This window comes from Glycine max, chromosome 11, assembly GCF_000004515.6.
Source record: "Glycine max cultivar Williams 82 chromosome 11, Glycine_max_v4.0, whole genome shotgun sequence".
Taxonomy (NCBI): Eukaryota; Viridiplantae; Streptophyta; class Magnoliopsida; order Fabales; family Fabaceae; genus Glycine; species Glycine max.
Genome location: NC_038247.2, coordinates 17,628,933 through 17,648,258, shown reverse-complemented (window position 1 = coordinate 17,648,258; position 19,326 = coordinate 17,628,933). Strand labels below are relative to the sequence as shown.

At 32.2% G+C, this 19,326-nt stretch overlaps 1 protein-coding gene across 1 annotated transcript; it reads right to left on the bottom strand.

Annotated features, from left to right (window-relative positions):
- Positions 1-215: 215 nt before the first annotated feature.
- Positions 216-1,396, bottom strand: LOC100818760 (fasciclin-like arabinogalactan protein 12). The gene is made up of 2 exons (XM_041007031.1): positions 472-1,396; positions 216-384 (listed from the first exon to the last, which is right to left on the bottom strand). Exon 1 carries the CDS (start codon positions 1,315-1,317, stop codon positions 538-540), a length of 780 nt encoding a protein of 259 aa, XP_040862965.1. The 5' UTR covers positions 1,318-1,396; the 3' UTR covers positions 216-384; positions 472-537.
- Between the last annotated feature and the right edge of the window lie 17,930 nt (positions 1,397-19,326).

Here is a 19,326-nt window from a genome sequence, read left to right as displayed (position 1 = left end):
CTTTTTTCTTTTGTGATTGGGAGAATCGTTAGGATGGACTATAAAATTGTGGAAAATGTTTTTTGATTATAATTAAATTGGGATAATGTATTATTTAGATGCATGTATACAAAAAAATTAAAAATTAAAAAAATATCTGAACTCTAGAATCATTGCTTACAATATAAAATAATAGCTAGACCTCTAAAATTATTGGCTGTGTACAATAATAAAGGTAAACAAAACTTCTGTATCATTTTCTATTAGAATATCTTCGTTTGCAAGTTATACACAAATTTCTCATAAGTAATACACGAGATATGAAGTTTTTCTTATAGGGGGGTTGAAGAGAACTAGTAGAACGAAGAAAGCCTTCATAAAATCAAATACAATTTCCACCAAAACCTGAAACTTGAATCATTAGAGAGTAAAGAGAAATTAAGAAAAAAAACAATTATTTAAAATCATATCTGCAAAATGTTGATCATTCACCTTTCAATCCACCCAATATGATAAGCCTTCAATATGCTTCATATTACATTCTCAAACCCCTCATTGTCACCACGTAAATGCTGCCACTAAAAGTACAACACTTGCAACCCACATAACATGCCACTGTTTCACGCTGACAGCATCTGATTCAGCATCATCTGCAGGAGTAGCAGTGCTGTCCACAGATTTCTTCTTAGATCCTTTAGCCTTTTCTGGCGCCGGAGCCGGAGCGGGAGGCTTAGCTTCGAAGAAGTCCCGAGGAAGAAGCACCTTGTCCACCTGATACACCGCGAGCTGGTGATCAGTGTAAACCGTACCACCCAAAGTAACATTAACGACGCCCGTTGTCATGTTCACTTGGTTCCCTCCGGAGCTTGTTATGTTCAGCGCCAACCTATCAGGGTTTTCACCGGCCTGTGTTCTCACAGGGTTGCTTAAAGTGTCGAAATTAGAGACGGAAACGTACGTGGGAAGCAAGTGGAACTGGATGAGCTCGTTCTTCTGTTGGTCGTTGAGGGAGTTGAGGAAACCCGGTTTGAGGCTGGAGAAGGCATTGTCGTTTGGTGCAAATAGGGTTAGGCCGCCGCTTGTGGTGAGGAGTTGGGAGTTGATTTGGTTGGAGACTTGTGTGGCCTGGAGGAGGCGGATTAGGGTTGTGAACCCTCCTGCCTTTTTGAGGATTCTTATGATGTCTGTCGGGGGTGCGGAGGGTGCTGGGGCCGGGGCGGCTGCGGTGGAGGGCGTGGCCGGGGCGGTCGGTGCCGCGGCCGGGGACTGGGCTAAGGTGGTGGTAGAGTGGGAAAAGAGTACTATTAGAAGAAGTGGGAGAGATTTCATCATCACCATCTTTTGTTGACTGAAGTGGTGATGAGAAATTAAAGGCAGGATGGTCCTTCAATTCAAGTGAGGGCTTGTTGATGTGGGGAATGGGGATGATGGAGGGAGGGGAATATATGGAAACCTAAAAGAGTGAAAAGGGTTTGTTTTCTTTGAGTTAGGTGGAATGTTTCTTTAGAAAGTTCAGTTGTTGGCATATCTGCATGCTTATACATCAATAAAAGGTGGTGTGTCATAGAGATGCATTACTGTGATAGCCAGTGGGATTTTGCTTGGGAAGGCAGGAAATACAGTGAGATCTAAGTGGGTGTGGAAAAAATAATTATTTATTTGTTTCTGTACAATTTTTATGTTTTAATTTTTAAATCTAAAAATTACTTTTTTTAGTGTATGCTTCATACACTTTTTAATCCATTTTAGTCATGTTATCAAAATTCTAAGAATGAAATGAATTTTTTTATTTATAAAAATCAAACTTAGATATTAGACATTAGAGTGTTATAACTCATATGCATAGGACTTATTTAAATTTAGACTCTCTTATATGATTTAAAAAAAAATCTAAAACTAATATAAAAGGGCATGTGTAAGAAATAGAATTAGGTAAAAAGAAAAAAGTATATGTGTAAGAATCAAAATGAATAGTTTTTATCTCTAGGGTTTAAAAGGTAAAGATTTTGGAATTGTGATATTTGAACATCCAAAATTTATAATCATTACAGTAATATTTCTGATTTTTCTGTATTCTTCTCATTGTGTCGCATCCAATCTTATCAATTTTTTATTTTTTATTTTTTTCAATATTTCTCAAAGTACACCCACATGTTTCTAAAAATATTTTCAGAGATTTTGTTGGTACAAGAAACTAAAAGAGTAATTAAAAAAAGTATGATATATAGCGTAGCATTCACTTGTAATTCTTGTGAAGTAGCAAAACAATCAAGTGCTAGCGGCAAACTTAAGGAACGAGTCCCTAATTAACTTTCGCAAGACAATTTGATGATGCATTGGGCTTTTAGGTGCGTACTGAGTAACGTGAGTTTAATTTGGATGTTAGCCTCTGACCTACGATGCATTGTTATATTAGTGCTACTTAGCCGGCGTTGAATGCCAGCAGGATTACTCCTTAATTTTCTGATTATACCAATTTTGTTTTAATGTTTGATGGGGAAGAACGAGATTTTAACATACGATCATATGCACTTAGCCTAAGCCGATAGAAAATTATCTCGTTGTCTGGTTTCTAAAATGTAGGGTGTTACTATAAATTATTAGATGTTTTATTTATCCATTACATTTAGAAAGTTGAATGTAATTGCGTGCAAAACGAACGATGGCCATTTTAAGCCACGCTTGAAAGTTTTTTACCTACGTGTGTAACTTAAGCCATCGAGCAATAAGACCAAGAAGTTTGAAAGTTTGAACTTTGAATATATTTTAAAATTACCAACAGGCAGCAGCTACTAGATTCCGAGATACTTACTCCAACCCGATCTTTAACAGTATATATCGACTATTCTATTGTGTAATTCATTCACAGACAATTATTTGATTATCTCACGTCTTATAATTAAGTTGAGAGGTCCACTATAAGTAAATAGTTTTTTTGCATTCTAGAAATCTGATAGAGATAGCCATCACCATTGACATTTAACAATCTGGTAATCTAGAACATAGTATATGTGATTATGTATTTCCCTTTCAGATTTTGGTTGGACATCAACGTAGCTTTAATTGCTAGGCTAGATTTGAGCCAATATTTTAGAGAACATGTTAACTTACGTGTGCTCACAGGGACTCCAACTGTTTAATCACAGGGTTTTGCGTTTTGTGGTTCTTGATTAATTAAGAATACGAATTACGGGATGATAAAAATAAAAGATAAAGATAAAGAATACATATTATGGTGGTTCATATGAGTGCTGATTTTCAGGTTCCATAGAGAGAATAGGTTTACTTTAGGAGTTTTTTCACCACACTGAATAGAGGAAGCCATATTTTTTTTTCTGATAAGATCAAGAAAGCCACACATATAGAGAGGAAATATCATATAAAAAGGATCATAGAGAGAGGACATATCATATAAAAAGGATCATTTCATGTGAGAATAATCAATTTCAACTATTTGATTAAAATAAAAAATCAAGATTAAAATATTTTAAATTTAAATTAAAGTTTTATTTAACAATAAAATTGTTAAAAAATTTATAAGATAAAAATCAAATATCTTAAAAATTTAATTTATATCATCTTAAAATATCTCAAACTTATCATCGTTATAATCAGTACCATTGTCATCATTGTTTCCGTCATCACCATCATAAGTGTGATCACCGTTACTTATATCATCATTGTGATCGTCACCTTCAACATGATCTTCGTTGTTGTCGCCATCACGATAAAACGAATTAATTTTTAGCACAAAATTAAGAATGCCAAACAAGAAGAATCATATAGTAGAGGATTCTGAAACTCCAATGAGCTCGTAGCCATTACCAAATGCTGTTTAAGAACTATAAATTGAATTCACTTATAACATGGAATATGCGAAAGTGTTTTCGCATGAGTGAAGCATATTCCATATCATATATTGGCATTCTAATCCAAATATTTAGCAAAACATCCATACCCATGCATAGGATTATTAAAATAAATACAATATGGAATCTTAAAGTACAGTGTTACTCTTAATGATCGATGTTTCCATTACAAAATGTGACATGATTAAATAAAATTATAAGTTTAGATTCCCCAATACGAGCTTGCCTTTAATTAGATTTTTCTAACGCCCTCCTTTGCCTGCTGCACTTCTCTCACGTAATGCATCTTCAGCTTTCACTCTCTCAGGAACAAAATCTGAACAAACAAAAGCAATGCAAAAAACCTTGTAGGTGGGTTAAGGTGAATGCAGGAAAAAGTAAACTTAAGAATAGGATATATAGCATTGCAGCAGGGATACGAAATTACCAGGTAGAAACTTGTATCTGCTCTGTTTACTAACAACATTTGCTGAAAGGAAAAGCAGGTGACTAATCAGCAATTGGAAAATATTTAATAGACTCAATGAACAAGTAAGCAGACACATACACAAACAAGCACACAAGTTCAATTCATATGATCATAAAAGATAGAAGTTCTGCAAGTCATTTAGGTCATATCTCCATACTAAATCTTATGAAGTAATATTTGCACTAAATTTAAGGGACAAAGTAATTTTAAAATAGGCGCATTTGGCAAGATGCTTCTCAGTATGGGTATGGGTGTGGTATGTTACTCCTGGGCAACAAAGGTTGGTAAAGAAATGACTTATATCCCACGATTGATTTTCCAGTATTGGAAGTTCCTTTTGCCCTTTTCATATTACCAGACGAAAATACATTTCTTTTAATTTTCTCTTTTATTCTCGAAAATTTCATCTTAGCTTGATAAACCAGAAATATGATGTACGTACAAAACACAAAATATTGTGATTAAACAGTCGGAGTCCAATGTATTGACTCAAATTTAGCTAGCAAACAAAACTACGTTGATGTCCAACTTACATACACTATGTTTTGGATTACGAGATTGTTAAATTTCAATGATGACGGCTATCTCTATCAGATTTCTATAATGCAGAACAATTATTAACTTGAAGTGGAATTCTCAACTTACAAGCCGTGAGATAATCAAATAATTGTCTGTGAATGAGTTACACAATCGGTCTTATATTGAATGGCCTGAAGACTAACTTTGTGATGGATAAGGCGAATTCATTAGCCCGACTTATTTTTCTTATTTACCTTTTAAAATTGGTAAAACTACAATATGTTTAATACTACATACGTTGGTATTGTCCATTTTAAAGTTAATATTTTATGTACATGTGTTTTGTTTTCATTTCTAACACTTATTTATTGTTACAAAATTGATGCACTTATTTTATTTTTATTATTACATTCTATTTTGTTGTTTTATAGTACAATTGACTTGCAGTGATTAAAAATATTTTGTTAACTTGTTATATAAAAATGGGTTTATTTTGATAATTTTTATATTTTAAAAAGTGAGGAATAAATAGATGAAATTGCCCAACCTAAAAATATGATAACTCATAATAGGCAAAATTAAATGAGGTGAGCTAACCTATATTAACAATTATAAATGTTAGGGTGTCTATATAGTGGAATGATCTTCTCCCGTGGGTAAGCTTCTTAATGACTCAATGGTTTTTGTAACATCTCATTTTTTATAAATAAATTAAAAAAGTTTTTTTAGTTAAAAAAATATAATTTTAGAAAATGTTGATATTTTTATAATAAAATAAATGAGGATAAATAATGTTATTAATTAAAATAAAGGTTTGAAGAAAAAAAAAGGATATTTGATTTATTCATTTTATAATTAAGAAATAAAATAGAGTATTTGTTTATAAAATAATAAACAAAGAAAATAAAGTAAATAATAGGTTGTGAGTACCTAGTTATAAATAAAGGAATCTTAGGTCTTTCATACTGATGATACCCATTGCGCCTCCTCTTCCGCTCAATTTTGTTTTTCCTTCTCCCTCTCAAAATTCTCTTTTTTTCACATACCGTCAAACCTATCCAAGAAAAATGATGATCTCGGACTCATTCACTGTTGGATCGTCGTGAAATTTGAGAACCAGAACTCATTTCCGAACATTATCACCTTTGGGAATTACCAAAACATGTCGGAGCTGAGAGAAATACCCTTTGCATCGTAACTTTTTCTTTTCCCGCAGAAACTCAAAACTTTCTCAGTAAAATTACGATTTCGGATTCGTTAACCGTTAGATTGTTGTGAAATTTTGATATGTGGTTCGCGATTATTTATGCACATCTTCACCATTGGGATATGCAAAATAATGTTTGTGAAGGGAGAAATACTCATCACATATAGACAATAGAATGGAGGCTTCAATCCCTTCTTCTTCTCTCTAACGTTTGAAAACCCTATTAGAGCAATTAGAGAAAAAACTTGAGAAATCTCAGGAAATCACTAGAGATGATGTTATCACTGTCACAATACACACGTGAGCCTACTTAAAAGTAAGGGATGAGTTTATTGCATTTGGGGTTAGAATGAACATGTATAGGGATCCTTAGAGGATTAAATTGGGGTTTATTTTGGAATGTTTATTGAATTATAATTTTTTCCTGATTATAAATACAATATTGATGTCCTGATGCGAATTGGTTGATAAAATTGATTGTTCTTGGTGTTTTCGTTTTTTATACCTATGATTTGGATTAATTGATTTTGATATAATTGTGTGAAATTATTTGAGGGGTTTTACTCCCCATGTTGTGATAAACCTTTTGTATAAATTGTTGAGATTATGAAATGGTGATTCAAATTGTGAGTATGTGATAAATTGAATTTGTGATGAATGGTGAAATACATGTGTATTGAGATATATGTATTGAGTTGTGAGCTATGAACTGTGCAATCACACAATTTTAAGATCCTTTAAGGGCGACGAGTTTTTGCACGACGAGTATTGTGATGTGATCCAATGTGCGGACCCGACGAGTTTAATCACAGACGCGACGAGATAAAATTATTTTAAAAACAATTGAAGAGTCGTGTGTATTGCATAATTCATAGGTAAAGTGTATATGATTCATGAGGTGTGATAACATGTTAAATTGGGATTATACCATTGTAATTGAGATCGAGTGTATGTGATAAATTGAGTATGTATTGACTTGTAATATATATGTGCATTGAGATGTTGTGTTCATTGAGACGTTGTGTGCATTGAGTTATGAGTTATGAATTGTACAATCATAGGACTATAAGACCCTTTAAGGGCGACTAGTTAATGATAAGACCCTTTAAGGATGACGAGTTAATGATAAGACCATTTAAGGGTGACGAGTTAATACTAAGACCCTTTAAGGATGACAAGTTAATGCGCAATGAGTATTGTGATGGAAACCACTGTGGGGACCCGACGAGTTTAATCACAAGCGCGATGAGATAAAACTATTTTGAGAACAATTGAGGAATCGTGTGTTTTGTACAGTTCATAGATAGAGTCTATGTGCTAAAATGTTTTTTAGGTTGGACCTGAATCAGGAGGGAGAAGCTCTAACAGACTCTTCGAAATGTGGGCCTTGGGGGTAAATAAATCTGGTTTGAGTGTTCCTTTAAGCCTATGTTAATCCCATATAATTAGAGCATTCTCACAAAACAGCGTGACCCTGACTGGTCTCCCTATGATTTTACCTAGTGAGAGTGACCTGACTTGCTAATGTGTGGTTTGTCTTGTCATATACTCCTAGGCGCCCGACGAGGTTTTTCACTGACATGGTATCACATTGCATATAAGATGGAGTCTTAGTGTATATGTTGCATAATGCTTGTGTGTTGATCGATATTGATTGACTCGGTGATATTGTATTTTGATCCTTTAATATGTGAATGTTGTGAAAATGAATGAGACGTGGGGTGTTGTGATGTGATGTTGGGCGACAAAGTGGTGAAATGATGTGAGCTATGTTTAAGTAAATTTTATTTTATTTATATGATACTTATACCTATATGTTGTCTTGTTTCCCTCCATTAGTTAGGAAAGTGATAACTCTCTCCTCATGTATTGTTTGTGTTTGGATCATGTGATGATCTCGAACTTTGTATTTGTGGGAGTAGATGACTAAGTGAATTGCTTTAAGAAACCTTGTGTTGAAGAACGTCATGACACAATGCTCTGATAGGACATGACATTGAGGTATAGGTTTCTATATTAATTGCATTAAGTCTTGGACGACTTTGTTTTGAGCCGAGATGATTTTAGAATTTATTGGACAATTCATTTTATGATGTTAGAAAAGTGAATGTGAGTTTTTTATCCTTTTGAAAGACTTGTATTTAAATGTGTTTTAAAAACTTTTAATTAATTCTGATTTTTTATTCCTTTTATTATTAATACATATATGTGAGGGGTAAAAGACGTCACAATTTTCATCATGCTTCAAGTTTGTAAAAGGGGCATATTTGTAAGGACTCTAATATAGTCAAGTTAGTTTGAACAAAATAACAATACTAATATGTTAGATTGCATAGCTAGTTTATTTGGTTTAAGGAGTTTTTATCCTGGTTCATGCTAAGGTCTTAACCTTAAGTGATGATCAGTTGGTCCTTTCAGCTAGAGTTGCAGGTCTCAAGACAAAATGCTAGTCATGGCATGCATAAGACTATGCAAGTGCATGTATTGCCTTGATGTGATCACATGGGTGATGATAATGATGATTTTGAGCTCCCGAATTCCAGCTGTACCCACGTTGTGGACGTGGTAGTGATAGATGGAATTCCTAAAATAATATTTATACTTAAGCTTATTGTATTGACAAATGTGAATAAACAACTTTTAATTCTTAAATCGTCTATAACAAATTAAATTAATATAAAGGGAAGACTCTAATAAATTCTTGTAAATTTAATCACTTATCATCTTTAAAATAGTAATAGTAGATTATAAAAGAAAAATACTATTGAAAGAAAAAATAAGTGATATCTGAATATTTTATAATGAAAAAAATAATTTGAATGAACTACAAAATGATGAAAGGACCTAATTTCAATCCTAATTTAGCATTAGAAATTCAAATTTTTGTACTAGTTATTAATAGTCTCTTACATTTATAAGGTGCTTAATAACACAAGAATATTAATCTATTTTATTCAATAAAATTATGATGACACCATAAAAAATAAGAAATAACTATTTGTTTTTTTTTAACAAAAGAAACCAACTTAATGACAGTGCTCCTTTAAATTTAATTTATTTTTAAGATATTTTTTTTTAAAAAAAAAAAGCATCACTCAAATTAATTCTTAGTTTTCGTTGAATAATAAAAAAATTAGAAAAGGGTGACACACGTGCCACGCACCACATAGTAAGAATGATGACCAACCTTCCCGGAAACCACAATTCAATGGGATAGGCATTTTTGAACGACCCAATCTCCATTAATAATTTTTCCCACCAAATATTATTCATATATTAAAGAATAATAATATAATATATATTACACTGTTAATATAGATTTATAATATTTATATTAACAATTTAAATTTAATAAACAAATATTATATCACCAAAATATGCTAATATTATATTTTAATTTTTATTAATAAATGGTATTTTGTTAAGTGCTAGCAGCAAATTAGTGGTGTGCTTTAATATAAGATAAACCTAGCTAATAGGAGAAATGATTAATGGATCCAAAATCTGCAGATAAACCTGACTAATAGTAGTAATCTTTATAGACAAATAAATAAATAAATAAATAAAGTAATGTTTAGATATCCAACTTGATCATCAAGATTAAGATCCTACTTAGTACCATTCAAGATCTTTAATTGGCTGACTGACCTCGATCGTGTTTTTCTGTTTTTATGCCAAACACCTGGCACTCTAACACAATAAATGGAACAATAGTATTCAACACTTTCCATTATTCAAAGTAGGTACATATACATCGATCTATTGATGATCCACTAAGATAGGATTATTTTACTTTAATTAATAATTTTAAATTCAATTTTTGAATTTTTCTAGACAATAGATATTTAATATGCGTATGTGTTAAACATTTAATAATATACAGTGTGTATGTGTTAAGCATTTATCAACAGAGTTTTATTTTTTATAATGGTTGAAATTGGCTCAAGTATAAATAAGATTATATCTCATGTAAGAAAATGAGGTGCATCTGATTATCATGTTCGATTTAATCTACTGTAGAAAAATAATCATCTAACTTTATAAGCTTTATGACAAAATATTTAAAAATAAATAATTACTTCACTAAAAATATAATACCAAGGAAATATATAAGAATTAAATCTAACAAATTACGTGGATAAAAAAATAGCAAATCGCAATTTAGATGCCAAAGAATCGATGTACTACAACTATTGTATAAAAACAAGTGTGAAAATCAAGATATATTAATATTTATATTAAAGGATTCGATAATCACATTAAATAAACTCACGAGTCACGAGTTTTTTTAAATTTATGTGATTTTTTTATAGGTTTTTAATTTATGTGATAGTAAAAGTTAAACACAATTCAATTGTATAATCGTATGTTGCAATAAAAAAATTGTAGTATAATCGTAGGTTTGAATTATTTTACTTTGCTTGATGCAGACAAATTGTTACTTCGACAGACTAAGTAATTAATGCCAATGCCAATTGACTCAATATATCGATTTTTTTTAAAATTTTTACAGTGTAATATGTACCAAATATTTAATTATTTTTTATTAAGAAAAAGAGTAATAACTTATTCGAAATCTAGTCGAATTTTAAAAAAATCTCTATTTAAAAGTACATTTTGTTGGAAGAATTTAGATCATTTTCTCATAAATTCAGTATTTTAATCAAACTACATCCATTAAATTAATTAGAGACTCACTATTTTTAGAGACTTTTTTCTTTTAAATCATTTTTTTATTGGAGATAATATTTAAAGAACCCGAGCTTAATAAATAATTTCACTCAAATGAATCATGAATGCAATGTTAATTAGTTCGAACATTACATGTAAAATACAGAAATATATTGTAATTAATAGACGTTGATTTTAAAAATTAAAGGTAAAAGCTCACGTTCATTTCATTTTTAGTAAAGAAGAAAGAAAATAAATAAATAATATCAAATAAAATAAAAATAATGAGACAAAATAAAAAATTTAGTTGAAATATATTAATAATATTAATTTTTATATTATTATTTAATTATGAATTGATATATAAGTTTACATTATAAACTTGTGAAATAATTATTTAAAAACTTACGATACGATAATTGTTAATCAATTAATACTATTGTATAAGTTTTTAATTGATATTTTATCAAAATTAGTTTATTTGAAAATATACTATTTTATTTTGTGAATACAGTTTTTTGAAAATATACTATTATCTCAATATTAATAAATATATTATTGCTATCTGGATAATTATGGTTGTGTGACCGTGTGCCACGTATCTATCAGGCGATCACTCGCCACAATCACTCTCAACTTTTACAAGACGCCATCATTTCAATGGTTGACGTAACATAAAAACATCCCTATATGCCCAATTCTTCTTTTGTTTTATCTGTGTGGGAGAAGTTTTTACGTATCTTAATTACTATTTACATCTCAAATTAATTATCATCTTAAATAATATTAATATTTTATGATGAAGAAAAAATTATGAATAAATTAAAAATAATAATTTTATAAAATTAATCTTACTTTATTTTTTATACATATTTCTTTCTTTGAAAATAATATTATTTAAAACACAATTGGACATTAAATATCGACGCCTCTTTTTATTTGCTTGATTTATTACCTTATGAAAAATTAGTCTTTTTTCTAGACTCAAGCCCTATTGTGACACCAACATTTTTAAATTTTTTACTTCATTAATATATAAAAAATAAAAATAATAATTAATGATACACTAAAAAATTAAAATAATAGTTATTTTAAGATAATTTTTTATCTTATATGATAATTATAATAGAATGAATGGAGTAATAATTTAAAATTAATTCTATTAAAATTAGTTCTACTGAAAATAACGTGCCTTAAGCCTCATCATTAACAGAAGTTTACATGCTAAAACCAAAAGCAGCGGCTGAGTGAGTCAGAAAATATAACACCATGTGCAAGTGGAAAACACACACACGAAGAAGCTTACTAGAGAAACATTCTGGTGCAACCGTGCAAGCTAGCTTGTTTTGCTTGTCTTAAAAAAAGCAACTTAGCAAACCCCATTTAAGGTTTTTTTTTCCTTTTTAACTCTATCCTAAAGCATTTGCTTCAAGATAAGTAGTAGTAGTGGCTTAAGAAAACTTTTTGCCTTTAAATATAACAAGAAAAAAGCAACAAAAAGAGAATCATTTCCTTGTTGGTCGTGTTCGTTCTTTAGTCTTTACCCAAAAAGGCAATGAAAGCGACACAGATACTGTTGGTTGGTTTGCTTTGGTTCTTCTGCGTTTATGCACCTTCTTCATTTTGCGCAAATGTCACGTATGATCCTGACTGGTATCCCTGTGATTTTACTTAGTGAGAGTAACCTGACATACCCATGTTGTGATGTGTCTTGTTATGTACTCCTAAGCACTCCAGGGTAGTTTTTCACTGATATGGTACCACATTGCATATAGGCTTGAATCTTAGCATAACTGTTGCATACGGCTGCTAATTGTTTATTATGAAATTGATATGTTATTATGTCTTGATCGGAGTGTGTGACTCATGTGTAATGTGATTGATGATTGAAAAGTGAATTTTAAATGACAAAGTGGTGGAATTACGTGAGTTATGTTTAAGTAAGTTGTATCTCATTTATATGATATGTATATCTAATTGTCTTGTTTCTAGTTAGGAATGTGATAACTCACTCCCTGTGTGTTGTTTGTGTTTGGATCCTATGATAGTCTTGAACTTTGTGTTCGGTGGAGCAGATGACTAGGTAAATTGCTTTAAGGAACCTTGTGTTGAAGGACATCGGGACACGATGTTCTGATAGGATGTGACATTGGGGTATAGGTTTCTATATTAATTGTATGAAGTCTTAGGCAACCTTGTTTGAGCCAAGATAACTTTATTATTTATTTGGACAAGTTTGAATATGATGTAAAAGAAAGTTAATGTGAGTCTTTTACCCTATTGAAAGGATTTTATTTAAATGTGTTTTAAAAAATTTTAATTAATTATGATTTATTTTCCTTTTATTAGTACATATATGTATAGGGTAGAGGGTGTCACAACTTTCCTCCCTTGATCCAATCTGCTTCTACAAAAGCCTTATAACTGAAATTATTTGAACAACCAGCTAGAATAGATAGATGTACCTTGAGTCACGAGGAATGAAGGTAAGCTTTTCTCCTAGATTGGTCCAAACGGAATACACAAATAATAACAGCTTCCGTTTGATCTTTTGCAAAGGACTTAAGTGTGGTTGTAGCATAATCAATAACACCAACTCCATCATGTTTAATATCAACAACTATATTATCAAGCAATGCATCTAGTGAGCCAGAATGCACATTTATTTGTCCATTAAGAAGATACTTCTCTCCTATTAGATGGATGGGCTACAAAAAAGAAAAAATATGGAAGAAGATCCTCAAAAGAACCAAATATAATAATACATGAAGAAACTAAAAAATATTATTTTGTGAAGCTGCAATGTACTGACATATTTCGATGGACTATAATTGTTATACCTGAATTTTCAAATTCACATTAGACCCATCAGGCTAAGTCAGGTAACCATCAACATTATGAGTGGAGATAACATTGACCCAGTAGCCTTTTTGAACAAAAAGGATTCCTTCTAAGTCCTCAACACCGACATTTACATTTATGAAGCTCTGTTCCTAGCACCAATTATCTTTCAAGGTCACTGATTCAGGGGAACTATGTTTGACCTAAAACAAAATTATTACAGTGGGGAAAAAACAAGTGAATTAGAACTTTCTAGTAAAAAACTGATACTGAACCAGAAGTAGTGGAAAATTTAAAAGAAATTTGCAGGCAATAAAACTTAAAACTAAAGAAATTATACTTCAAAAACTATTGATAAAATGGGAATACAAAAACAAAATAGGCCAACCTCAAGCCTATATTTTCCAAGAATAACATCTGAAAACAAAAATTCACTACTCTTGGTGGTCAAGCTAATTGTCTTTCTCTCTTCATTATGTTTATCAGTTTGTCTCACCAGAGTAACGGATACAAATGGACCACATTTCTCCTTGCAGGATACGTCACCATGAATATTGACCAAAGCCTACAATCACAAAACACACAATTAGAGTAGAACAATTTAAATGTCAAGTTAAAAGATAAACCACATCAATCTATTTTAGAAGTTTAAGCTGATTGAAAACAGAAGAATCTCCAGCTTCTTGGCCTTGGTGGGGGTGTTGGCATTCAAGTTAGTGGCGACATTCGCTTTTGCAGCCTCTCAAGTCCTCACATCAAGCTGAATGAGACTCCTCGCCGCGAGTATCGCCTGCAACACCAAATCGTGTGAAGCGCACACGTACAAGCACCACATCACGAAGGAAGTGACGTCCTCACATTCTGAGTGAACGTTGCAGAATCTCCCATGGCAAGGGAATCCTCTCCCTTTTCCCTTCCATATCATCACGAATCTCAACCATGTTGGCGAAATTGTTGATTTCGCCATCGCGATTGAGCTCATTGTTGCAGGGGTAGCAAGAGGCGTCACCGACCCAAGCGACGACAAATTGGCAGAAGTGGAGTTTGGACTACACGAGCATGTGGGAGATCTGGGAGAAGGAGTGAAGCTGGGGTTCTAACCAAGGGTGGTGTGGTGAAGGTTAAGGCTAGGCTTTGGGGTTTGCAAAGGGGCTTTGAACCTCGTGAGGGACAATGGCTTCAGGGAGTGGATGCGAGAGAGGATGATGTCAGGGAGAAGGGGGACAAAGGAGAGGACTACCAAGTGGACGTGGGGGTCAGAGGAGAGGAAGGTGTCGTAGAGCCACTGGCGGAGGTGGTACATAGTCGTAATTGAATAAGAGTGAGAGTGAGAGGGAGAAGGAGATGGAGAGTGAGAAGTGAAAGACTAAAGGGCACTTACTTTTAAGACGATTTTTAGAAAATTGCCTTAGAATAACAACCATTCTAAGACAGTTTTCGCAGAACCATCTTCGAATGATAGTTTCGAAGACGATTTTTAAGAAACCCCGTATTTACAAAATTGACACCGCCTAATATACTAAGAAGGTTTTTGGGAAACCGTCATCATTTTGTCGTCATAAAAAATGTAATACCCTCTAGCTCGACATACATATAAATAAGAAAACATATAAAAAAAATGGAATTTAATTAAACCAATTTTATTCAAATCACGTAAACAAATTCATGTTGGTAAAGGGTCATATTCGCTTCACTATTAGCAAATAAAATTTATTAAAAACATATCCAGCTCAGAACAAGGTCATTCAAGTTTACAAAAGAACTCAAATTAAACAACGGAATAAAATAAAGTAAAAAAAAAAACATGTTCAGAACATCATGCAATTGAAATAAAAACTCATGTCTCAAATGTCACATCCTATCAGAGAATTGTGTCTCAGCGTCCTCTAGCACAAAGTTCTTTAAAGTCATCCACCTAATCATCTGTTTTCACCAACATAGGATTCAAGATCATCACAGGATCCAAACATAAATATCACATAGGGAGTGAGTCATTACATTCTTAAACAGGTAGATATAAAAAATTCACATTTATCTAATATAAGTATAATAAGCTAAACTTAACACAATTTGCATCATTTTATCACTCGTTGTGTAACATCACTTGTCCCAAAGATTTAATCACAAAATCACATTTCACACCTTCACATTAATCACATGTTCAGAACAACACATCTCAAGTACAACACAATGTCTCAAACTCACATAATTTATTACCCACCATCATGCAACGAGTCACAATAATCATTACATATGTGTTATGCAACAAATACACTAAGACTCAATCCTATATGCAATGTGATACCATGTCAATGAAAAAACTCGTCGAACGCTTAGGAGTACATGACAAGACAGACCACGCACTGTTAAATTAGGTCACTCTCACTAGATAAAATCATATGGAGACCAATCGAGGTCATGCTATTTTGCAAGAATGCTCCAATCATGTGGGATTGACACAGGCTTAAAGGAGCACTTAAACCGGGTGTATTTACCCCAAGGCCGAGACTCCGAAGAGTCCATTAGGGAATCTCCCTCCTAATTCAGGTTCAACCCAAAACAAAATTTAACACGTAGACTTTATCAATGAATTATACAAAATATACGACTCATCAATTGTTCTCAAAATAATTTTATCTCATCATGCATCAAAGTGATTAAACTTGTCGGGTTCCCATAGTGGTTCTCATCACAATATGTGTCGTGCATTAACTCGTTGTCCTTAAAGGGTCTTACAATCGTGTGATTGTATGGTTCATAGCTCACAACTCAATGCACACAACATCTCAATACAGATATATCTTACAATTCAGCACATACTCAAATTATCACATACACTCAATCTCAATCACAATGTTATGATCCCAAAACAACATGTCATCACACCTCGTGAAACATATACACATCACACAATATTAATATATACATGGCATAAACATGGACTTTACCTATGAACTATGAAATACACACAACTACTCAATAGTTTTCAAAATCATTTTAACTCGTCGCGTCTCAAAGTGATTCAACTCGTCGGATTCCCACAGTGGATCTCATCACAATACTTGTCACGCAAAAACTTATCACCCTTAAAGGTCTTACAATTGTGTGATTGCACACAACTAAATACATATAATATCTCAATACACATGTATCTCACAATTCATCACATATTCAATTTATCACTTAAACACAATTTCAATCACAATTTCATTATCTCAACATAACAATTTATCACACTAATTTAGTAAATCTTGTCCAACACAAATAAATTATACAAAAATTCTTCTCATAACATGGGAGAAAAATCCCTCAAACAATTTCACATAATCATATCAAAATCAAAAGAATCAAAATCATAGGTCAAAAACACGAAAACACCATGAACACTCAATTTTATCAATCAATTCACATTAGGACATCAATTGATATATCAAACACAATAATATTGTAATTATAATCATAAAAGAAGAATTATAATTCAATAAACACCCCTAAAATAGCGTTTAACTCATCTCTGCACATGATCATTTTAACCCCAATTGCGATAAACTCATCCCTTACCTCTAAGTGGGCTCACGTGTGTAGTCTGACAGCGATAGTGATGTCTCTCGTGGTTCCTTAGGATTCCTAAAGCTTTTCTTCTGGTTTCTCTACTAAGGTTTCCAAGTGTTAGAGAGCAGGAGAAGGAATTGAAACCTCAATTTTACTGTCTTCATGCAAGATCCATTTCTCACTCTACAAGCATTATTTCCTAAATCCCAATGGTGTGAATGTTCAAAAATGAGTTCCAAAAGTGTTTCTCAAATTTCACGATGATCCAACGATTAAAGAGTATGATCTCATAGTTTTATTGGACAAGTTTAAGTGTATTCGGGAAAGAGACAGGGTTTTGGGTGAGTGAAAAGGAAAAATGAATTTGAAAGAAAGAAAGGAAGAACCTAGAGACGTATCGTGTAAAAACTAACCTAATATGTCTCTATTTATAGCTAGGGTACTCTCAGCCTATTATTTACTCAATTTTTCTTTATTTTATTATTCTATAAAAAGAAGCTCTATTTTACTCTCTATCAAATGAATAAATAAAACATTCTTTTTATTTTCTACGAACATATATTTATTTTATTTAGCATAAAACCATTATTTTAATTAATAAAAATATTTCTCCTTATTTATTTAATTACAAAAACTTCATTTTTTTTCTAAAATTCTATTTATTTTTAAATAAAACACTTTTTAATTTATTTTACAAAAGTCCAGGTGTTACAACTCCACCCCCCTTAAAAGAAGTTTCGTCCTCGAAATTACACATCTAATTCTCAATTCCAAGTTGTGTGGCCAATTGAAGCGCTTTTCAGCGACTTCGACCACAAGACTCCTTTACACTTAATGACTTCTCTTCAATCTACTTTTTTTTGCGTATATAATTTACAAAATGATAATCTATAAGTTTTATATAATTTATGGACTTCTAATCTGTAAGTAACTTACGGATTGAGAATTTGTATTTTACTTACGGATTGACAATTCGTATGTTGCTTATGGATTGCCAATCCATATGATTCTTACAGATTACCAATCCATACAAACCTGGGATTGTCAATCCGTATGATTCTTATGGATTGTCAATCCGTAAGTAACACACAGATTGTCAATCCGTAAGTTTTATTTTTTAAATTTTTTTAAAAATTTGTTTTATTATTTTTTAAAACTAATTAATATTATTATTTAAAATAGATGTAAATACGTATAGTTTCATAATTCATTCGTATCTTTTAGGGGTTGTTTGTTTGTCATTGAATTTTTTTAATGTTTTGTTAAGATGACGAAGATCAGTGGATGCATGACAGTGTAATGTCTGAAGAAGTTAATATGAATGAAGAAAATGAAGAGGAACCTGGTGTGCATTAACAAGTTGATTGTTTTGATGTCTTCAATATTTCTCATGTATTAATATGTTTTATTGTTATTAAATAAGTAAATGAATGTCCTTTGAAGACTAAACTTCTATGCATTGTATTGTAGGTGTTTGCTACCCGTGATGATGTTTTGCATTAGGCTCGATTTGTTGCTTATGAAATTGATTTTGTGGCGGTGATTATGAGGTCAAACACATATACTGGTATTAAAGGAAGAACTTCATTTGTTTTAATTTGTTGTGAAATGAGTGGTCAGTAAAAGCCTAGGAAGAAAGATTTAGTAAGAACAGTTACTGGCAATAGAAAATGTGGGTGTCCCTTTAACCTGCGTGCGAAACCAATTGTGGGTGGCAAAGGATGGATGGTAAAGTTAATGTGTGGGAGTCACAATCATGAATTGACCAAGTCATTATTTGAACATCCATATGTTGGCCGATTGACTAAGGATTAGAAGATTATTATTGTTGATATGACATCCATATACCAATGCATATCAAGGCTGGTCTACATCAGTAGGTGCAGCTGCACGTGGTTCTGCCATAGTTGTTGTGACCATTAGCTACTAAGGAGGATCTTGTTCAATAAATGTTTCATCGTGCACCATGGGTGGATGTCTAGGAGGATTCCCAGGCTGTGTTGGACTCATGAAGGGACGAGATATCATGTAGAACCACTCCATGTATTATGTTCCACATTGTCCAGGTACAACACATAACTGACCTATCAGTGTAAGGTATTCAGAAAAATTGAATCCATTTATCATCAATATCTTCTATACATAGAGATGGAGCAATAGGGTGTGGAGGAATGGTTTGCACATACCCAAAATTTTGCACAACCCTCTATGGTTGGTGT